The following is a 9,466-nucleotide window of genomic DNA, read 5'->3' as shown; positions in this document are numbered from 1 at the left end:
ATTATGACCATACAACTGATTTTTCTACTGTCAATTTTCCAATCTTCCAATTCAAAATGTAATAAACATATATGACAGGTTGCGAGAATAACATGACATAAACAGGGCTTGAGGCAAGCATACACGTATATATGTATATTTATATATGCGTGTGATAAATGGCATGTCACTATGTAGGAAATGACTTGACTTGAAGCAAGCAAGCACGTGATGTGGCGTAGACTATGACGCGATGTGATGAAAAAAAGATAAATAATGTGTATGAATACAATAATAAGCATAAACTTCACTAGACTGTAAGTGATAAGAAAATGTTAAATTATAAAATATTTAAAAGTTGATGGAAACAAACTTAATACATTGACTTTAATGATATTGGCAGATAGACTGTTTAGTTTTAGCTCTATTTTATAGTAATAATTATAATAATAATAATATAATAACAAGAATAATAATAATAATAATAATAATAATAACCATAAGCAAAATAATAATATATGAATGGAATGAAACAGCACTAACGATCGCATCCAAGGTCATGTACTGTCATGATGACGACCTCGCTTGATGACCTTGAACCCTGAGGAATAAATTAATAAATTATAAAACTATGAGGTTTTCTAATTATTAATACATGTCCAATTTATTTATTTAAATTAAAAATTTTTTATTTAACATTACTTTAGTAACATTATTTTAAAATATTGTCTTGAAATTCAAATGCATTTACTTATATAAACTATCCTATGATTCAAAATTGATTATATTTATTTAAATGAATAATTGTACAATCGGTACTTAAACATAAACATGCATGATTGTACGAATGGAAAATAGAAATAAACAAAACTTATTGAAGAGAAATTAACTAACAATGCACCGCTGAATTGCTTGTTTAATAAAAAAATACAAAGTTATTAACATCGCTGGATTTCAAAACGACAAATGAAATGAAATGAAAACCGAAAACACTAAACAAATTTATCATTCAATAATAATCTCTTATCATAAAATATAAACTTTACTTTTTATTTTTGAAAAAAAAATTGAAACCAAAGAGTAATTTAGCGTAACCCTGAATTCAATTCAGTGGGAAATTAAAATGTGAAAAATAATTAATAATTCAAGCGTTACTAGCATGCAATGTTTCAAACTGTTGCAACGTGTAAATCTAGTATAGGGAAATCTAGCCATACATGTTACCCTATTGTAAGTAAGAACGAGCGGACCATTCACCACAGTGTCAGCGTGACGCACATGCCGTGTTGAATAATTTATTCATTCCTTTACTACTTGAAAACATGGATATGAAAAGTTGAAAGATGGTAATTATCACGAACATACACTACACAGTGTATGTACGCATATCACAGATGTAGAGAAGGTTGCTTGAAACAGCAAAATCACATGCAAAAACCTACCTTAGTCGCTTGAGTCCGTGATATTAGTTCTTTCGAAGACGTATTTTTTAAAGAGAAAAATACCAAAAGTATTGTAAATCTAAGAAAATCATTAAAAAGTAATAAAACCCCGCCATAAATTGCATCACTTAGAACGTGGAGCAAATGATAAAACTTCAAATTCCCGAAACAAAATCCATTGTGTCTTTTCATCGTTTTGTGTACGAGTGTGTTTGTGCGTGTATGTATTTGTGTGTATGTATTTGTGTGTGTGTGTGTGTGCGTGCTTGCATTTGTTTAAGAAACAAAACAAATTATAAATTAACTAATAAAAATTATTTTTATACGTGCAGTAAGTAACAATGTTTAAGAAGAGTTTGGCTAAGATATTTGCTTGTTAAAGTCACCAGTAGGTATGATGTGAACATGTCTTAAATTTAATTGGTAAATAAAGCTGCTAAAGCTACAAAAATATGAAATAAACAGTAAATAATATAAAAAACAGGCATTTTTCAAGTAAACTTTGAAATTTCCCGTAATAAAAACATGAAAATCAATATAGGCTCATCTAGTTTGAAGAACATCAAAAATTCTCTGTAAATGACAAAGACGACAAAGCACACATACACATTCACCTCAAACAACAACCATCTGCGAACAGAACAACGAAATTATTAGTAATTATAAGGAGTTCATCATATCTCTTGTGAGTCATGGAGTTGTTGGATGGAGATGATGTAAACAATTTCAAACTGCAGTTGGAAAATCATTTTCTTCCAGGCAAAAGTTTTATAACAAAAAAAATAATTAGTTGATAATATTTGAAAACAATAACATACGTACATTGAGATAATTTTCGGGCTATTTAGAATAAAACTCCGTTTAACCCGAAAGCTCTTCTTTTTTGAAATGCATTCATAAGGCAAATAAAATTTTTTTTATTTCTAAGAACAATCAGTACACAGTCCACACACACACACTAATATGTACCCTTACATAACGCTAAACATAACACACATACTCACACACACACTACACACAGTAAATCACCCATGTTCGATTACACCAACAGACACACAAACACATAGGCAAACGCACACACACAGACACGCATATAGATAGACACATACACACATACACACGCAAATCACAACAAATAAGTACATAATTGAGCCATGATAAGTAGGACTTACATTAAAACGAACCATTCATGTGAATGTAGGCTATATTACAACGAAATGCAATAAAACTTACCGAAATAATTGAAATAACCAAAAGCGTTTGAGAGAAAAATTTCTTTTAAAAAGATTATTAGGAAAAAATAACCGAAGAAAAAATAGAAGAAAAAGAAAAAGAAGTAATAAAAAAATATAAGTGCAAGGTAAACAAAACTCAACGAGCGGTTAGAAGTAGGCACACTATCCCGCTCACAACCAGCCAACAAGTGCTCTGAAACAGAGAAGAAAAATGAACAAGCAAACCTACCGGCAATAAAGAAATAAATAAGCTAATCGTTTTGTAGCAAACAAACAATCGATCAATCAAATGAACAAACAAACGAACGAACGAATGAACGAACAAATCAATATGCAACCAACACACAATAAAATGTTTAGTTACTTCTTATATATATTTAGTAATATTTAGCTACAATCGACAAAACACAAATTTCAATTCCAAACATTTTTAAAAATCTTCAAAGTGTTTGCATCTGCATGCAGGCGTGCTAACGCTCCTGTACAAATATGTCTAAGTATGTTTTGTATAAATACTTATTGTATCTATACACCATATTTGTAAAAGTTAATTTTTGTGTGTGGATTGATGCTAGTGTATGTATTAATTCATATTAATGTCAGTGTATCTTTTAATGTATGTGTATTTTATTAATGTCATTGTTTATGTTAATGTATGTGTATATATTAATAATTAATGTGATGTGTGGATGGTTTTCAGAGACAGACAGGGAGAATATGTTTGAATATGATCTTAAATTAGGAATTTTCCTTTGTTTGCTTAAAACTATGAGCACATCTGCATGTTCTTGTACTGTACTAAACAGTAAATTTATGAAGCGCTTTTGAGAAGAGCCTTTAAAAGTTTGTATATACGATGTACGTGTGTATATGAACGTATGTGTGTATGTGCACATATGTGTGTATGTGCACACATGTACGTAAAGCTGTGTATGTATGTGTGTATCTGTCCGTACAGAAACTGAAGTATGTGCGGCTTGAGTTAAATTTAGCATCCCTGATGAGAATTTATCTTCGGCGTATTTCTTAACTATTTCGATATTAAGTCGTGAAGTAAAGTGCTGCCATGGTAGGAGACTAAAAGACAAAAAAGAAGGGGAGAGAGAAAGAGAGAGTGAAAAAGAGAAAGAGAGAGAGAGAAAGAAAGAGAGAGAAAAAAGAAAGATAAAATGCCTCTGTTATATTTATTTGTAACTGTTTTTGCGTTGTTAACCCTGACAGCGTAATAACAAATTATGTGAAAGTCAACAAGAGGATGGGTCAAACAAACCAGACGTTCATTATTCATCCAAAATTAATGTAGGATATTTTGTAAAAATGATAAAAGTTGGTATTTTTAATTACAAATATCTCAAACCCAATAGAAGCATATCAAATAATGCCACTACTTTTGAGAAGTTTTTATGGTAGCCGATGCAATAACCAACTTCCTCCATAACTTCATAAAACTTTCAATATTAATAATACCAATAAAATTTCATTGCTACTGCCAACTTAATTACTACTCTACCGTTACCACAAATAGCACCTGCAAATACTACTTATACTGATAGTGGCACGACTGCTACTGCAGCTACTACAGTTACTACATAAGTAAACACTGCGGTAACCACAACAACTACAAACAATCTTTTTTTCTTTCACATTGTTAATCTCGTCATTTCAGAGAAGAGCGGCGTATGAATGAATCACAATAGCCTACCACTTCCACCTTACTCACTCACGCAATATGAAGCACCGGCTCAATGATAACGCTTGTCGTCGTCGTCATCATTTTTGGTCATCATTTCTTATTATCATTTCTTTCATCGTTCAGATTATCCTCATCGTGACGTCATCATCTACGTCAGCACCGAAACCTAACCATCAATTTCGTCATCATAAGGACTATTGTTATCTTTTTCACAATTTTTATCTGGAAATTATCTGTTCAAATGTCACAGCATCCCAAAGGGTATGTACCAAGCTGTTCCTCATTCTCTGAGATTACGTATTAAAACGATTTCGCAAGAGCGTTAACAATTGAAATAACCAGCTTTCTAGACAGTATCTAAAATCATCAGCAAATCATTAAATACTACATTAAAATCAGAAAAAACGTCAAAAACAGTTACGACGACAACAACATTAACAACAACAAAACATTAAAAAAACAACAACATCAACAAAAAACAACAACGGTGTTCTATGTCCATTTTATCCGCACTTCTCAGCATCAATCTTCCTGTAATTAATGTTTATTCAAATTAAACACAGCATATGTCCATCCATACATACATACATCTATACATATCAATACATACATCTATACATACATACATACATACATACGTACATACATACATACATACATACATACATACATACATACATACATACATACATACATACATACATACATAAATACATACATACATACATACATACATGCATACATGCATACATACATACATACATACATACATACATACATACATACATACATACATACATACATACATACATACATACATACAATAAAAAGGAAACATAAAAAATGCAATGCAGCTTCTGTCATCAACGGACACCGTGGCACCTGATACTGAAGAGACTAGACGTGCTCTAAAGTCTAAACATCACACCACACCCAACAACAAACAGCAAAGTCCCTCCAAAGAAAGCTCAAGCTTGTGCGTTACATCTCAACAAGTACTGGTTTGTTTAAAAACTTTCCCAAAGGGAACATCAGGTGGCAGTGACGGCCTTACGCCGGAGCATCTCAAAGACCTCACATCTTCAAAAACAGATTCGATTGATCTCATCAACTCAATCACTGCATTTATCAACATGATCTTAAATGGTGATTGCCCACCTGATGTGGCCCCATACTTTTTTGGCGGAAGGCTGGTGGCCCTATTGAAAAAATGCGGCGGGATCAGACCCATAGCAGTCGGGTGTGTGTGGAGGCGCTTGGCCGCAAAATACGCCATGTTAGCCGTCAAGGACAGAGTGGTTCCAATTTTACAGCCACAACAGGTGGGTGTCGGCGTCAGTGGTGGGGCAGAGGGAGCGGTACATGCAGTGAGACGATTTTTGGATGGCACGCGTGATGGCCAGTGTTTGCTCAAATTGGATTTTTCCAACGCTTTTAATACTCTAAGACGCGACCATATGTTGAACTGCGCCAAATCTATTCTGCCGGAGATTTTCAATTTTTGTTATTCGGCTTATGACTCGCCTTCTTTCCTGTCCTTCGGCGACACTAGGATCCTGTCAGCTGAAGGTGTTCAGCAGGGAGATCCTCTGGGTCCCCTTCTTTTTGCACTCTCTGTTGACCCACTAATTAAAACACTAAAATCCAAATTTGTTGTTGCCTACCTAGACGACATTTCATTGGGAGGTGATGTCGAGTCCGTTTTGAATGACCTTAATACTATTATAAATTCAGAAAAAAACATAGGTTTAAAACTTAATTTTGAAAAATGCGAGTTGTATATGAACAAACCTATTACACTTAACATTAAACATCCAATTAAAATCCTTGAAAAAAACGAGATCGATTTTCTAGGCTCAATAATTTTTCCTGGTGAAAGCCAAAACATATCCATAGCTAAAAAATTTGAAAATTTTAAACTTATCACCCAAAGGCTAAATATCATCAATAAACATGATGCAATGGTCCTTCTATTACAAGCTGCTTTTTTGCCTCGTCTTGTTTATTTTTTAAGAACATCCCCTCTGTTGGATGTTTCGATCCTCAATAGTTTTGACGATCACCTCCGTGACGCATTCCAGTCCATCTTCAACATAAAACTCGATCAAAAAAATTGGTTGCAGGGGACGCTGCCTATATGTGTTGGTGGCCTGGGTTTGGGTTCCGCGGCTGAGCTGGCACCTTCTGCCTTTTTGGCTTCTGCTGCTGCCACGGTGGCCCTCCAGGATCTGATGTTGCCGAGGGATGGGATTTATGTCGATAACTTCAGAATGCAAGTATACGACATGTGGCGCGCCACCAACGGAGATGTGGTTGCGCTCCAAAACCCCTCGCAAAAACACTGGATCGCCCCCTGTCTTAATAGATCAGTTGATCGATGGCTGCAACTGAATGACTCTGCTTTTGACAAGGCTAGAATTATGGCTGTCAAAAGTGAGTTGGGCTCCGCCTGGTTGAGAGCGCTACCCAACACCTCCTGCGGCACTAGATTGGATGACTCCTGTGTTCGCGTGAGCCTTGGTTTGAGACTCGGAGCCCAGATCGTCACCGAATACGAATGCGCATGTGGGGCAAGGGTTGATGAACTTGGATACCATAGCCTTTCTTGTCGTCTGGGTCCTGGAAGACAAGCCAGACATACGGCTGTCAACGAATACCTGGTACAATGTTTTCAAAAGGCTGGTATCCCGGTTATAAAAGAACCCATGGGTTTGATAGAGGAAGGAGCCTTTAGGCCTGATGGTTACACTATCACCCCATGGGCTCAGGGACGGTCCCTGGCTTGGGACGTTACCTTACCCCACACCATGGCTGACCGATATATCGGCTACACTTCAGTTGAGGCGGGCACTGCTGCCCTTAAAGCGTCCGATTTCAAAAATGAAAAATACGTTTCATTAAACAATTTAAGCAAAATATTTCAACCCATTTGCATTGAAACGTTCGGACCAACAGATAAGCACACATCATTATTTATTAACGAATTAACAAGAAAAATAGTTAATATAACGGGTGATCCTAACGAAGGCAATTATTTAAAACAAACTCTTTCACTTTTATTACAAAAATTTAATTCCTTTTGCATTCTGGATGGAGCTGCTAGATACCTGACAGTGCGAGACCAGGGACATAGATAAAAGTTGAACTCGGAAACGATTGCATGCCTAACCATGGCTTGTTCATCAAAACGGGTTCATACATACATACATACATACATACATACATACATACATACATACATACATACATACATATATATATACATACATACATACGAAACGAAACGAAACGAAATTTAATTTGCTCCATAAATACATACATGCATACATGCATGCATACATATATATATATATATATATATATATATATATATATATATATATATATATGTGTGTATATATATATATATATATAAACCCCCTAAATTTTTTGTGTGGGCTCATGTACGTATGTGTGTGTACGTGTGTGTATATATGTGTGTGTGTGTGTGTGTGTGTTTGTGTATGTATATATATATGTGTGTGTGTGAATAAGTATGTTTTACGTGGGTCTATATATATATCTGTGTTTCAATAATTACAAACGACATTCTGATGAAAATGTAAAAGAGTTGATTGCTTAATAATTTTGATTCCATTTTTGGTTTTTTAGGATTTGTAATATGAATGTGAGTTTACATGCACTAAAATATTTTAAATATGTTCTCTTTTTTACAATTGTCACTCGCGATCATTACAAGAAAACCATATTTTCCTTTCGATTTCCAGATCATTTCTTTTCATTGATATCATTTCTTTGATTTCTTTGTTTTGATTTGATGAAATAAAAAATGTCAAAAAAAAAAATATAACATACAACATACAAATATGCAAAAATATGTTTATCTGTTTGTGTAGAATGTGTGGTTTATGTTGGCTAAAAAATCACAATTTATCGTGTTTGGTCCAAAGCGGAATCAACCAGCTTGGTGGCAATTTATTTGCAGAAGTTTATAATTTTAATGTATGCGTTTCTGTATTTGTATGTGCTTCAGTGCGTGCGTATGCGTGACTTGGTTGTATATGTCTGTATATGCATGTGTGAGAGAATTTGTATGTGTGTGTGTGTACGTGTTTGTTTGTATTGAATTGATGATTCCAGTAAAAATTGAAAGCTATAAATTTTTATTTAGACGATTTTAAAATCAATAAGTTAAATGTTTTCTTGAATAATTTAATAGAATGCAAATGCAAAAAGGCAGACGTAAGAAATGGTGGTGGTCTTAACTGGAAAGATCGCGGTGAACAACGAATAACATTCGTGAAGTCCTTGTGTCACTTGTTGAATATCACCACATTTCAAATCTACTACGAAGTTCTTAAGATCCGGTTTTGTGGAGGTCGATGGTCGCCAATGTCCTGAAAGGATAAGGCACGAGAAAGAAGAAGGAGGTGGTGGTCTTAACAATGATGTAGAGATAGTATAGTGGTGGCAAAAACAACAATAAACATAGTTAGTGTAACTGCCATGACAACAACGGTGATGAAAATGACATCAGTGATGACGATGACAGCAACAAACTCATCAACTTTCCGATCTATTTTTTCTTGAATAATGATGACAACAAACAAACAAACACACGTTTAGACGGCATTTTCCCCGAGATCGGGGGTTGCCGCTTGGCTACCTATGATGAAACCGAAATACCCCTCGACTCCATCCACATCTGTCACTCGCCTCAGTATCACGCAACCCCGCTTTCACCCTGTCCTTCTCCACCTGCTCTCTCCATCCCAATCGCGGACGACCCCTTCCTACCACTCCTTCAACCTCGAACTCCAACGCTCGCTTAATCCCGACCCTTTCATCCCTTCTCAACACATGTCCATACCACCGCAATCTCGATCTCCTTATCAATGTCACAATGTCCTCATTCAGTCCCATCATTGACATCAGCTCTGTACTACTCCTCCTATCCTTCACTTTAACCCCACACATCATCCTCACCATAGCTCTTTCAGCCCTCTGCAGTACACTTTCCTCCTCTCTCCTCAACACCCAAGTTTCACCACCATATATCATCGCTGCTCTCACACATGCTTTATATACCCTCCCTTTCATCTTCACTGACCATTCTC

General features: G+C 35.2%; 1 protein-coding gene across 1 annotated transcript; it reads left to right on the top strand.

The window, feature by feature from the left end:
* Window positions 1–5,197: 5,197 nt before the first annotated feature.
* On the top strand, window positions 5,198–8,814 carry HELRODRAFT_166211 (hypothetical protein; the record flags this gene model as incomplete). Its single annotated transcript, XM_009033203.1, has 4 exons — window positions 5,198–5,542; window positions 6,473–6,661; window positions 7,028–7,462; window positions 8,704–8,814. The coding sequence occupies 4 exons, from the start codon at window positions 5,198–5,200 to the stop codon at window positions 8,812–8,814; spliced, it is 1,080 nt and encodes a 359-aa protein (XP_009031451.1).
* Between the last annotated feature and the right edge of the window lie 652 nt (window positions 8,815–9,466).

The sequence above is a fragment of the Helobdella robusta genome, assembly GCF_000326865.2.
Source record: "Helobdella robusta unplaced genomic scaffold HELROscaffold_9, whole genome shotgun sequence".
In the NCBI taxonomy this organism is placed as follows: Eukaryota; Metazoa; Annelida; class Clitellata; order Rhynchobdellida; family Glossiphoniidae; genus Helobdella; species Helobdella robusta.
This window is presented reverse-complemented; position numbering and strand designations above follow the sequence as displayed.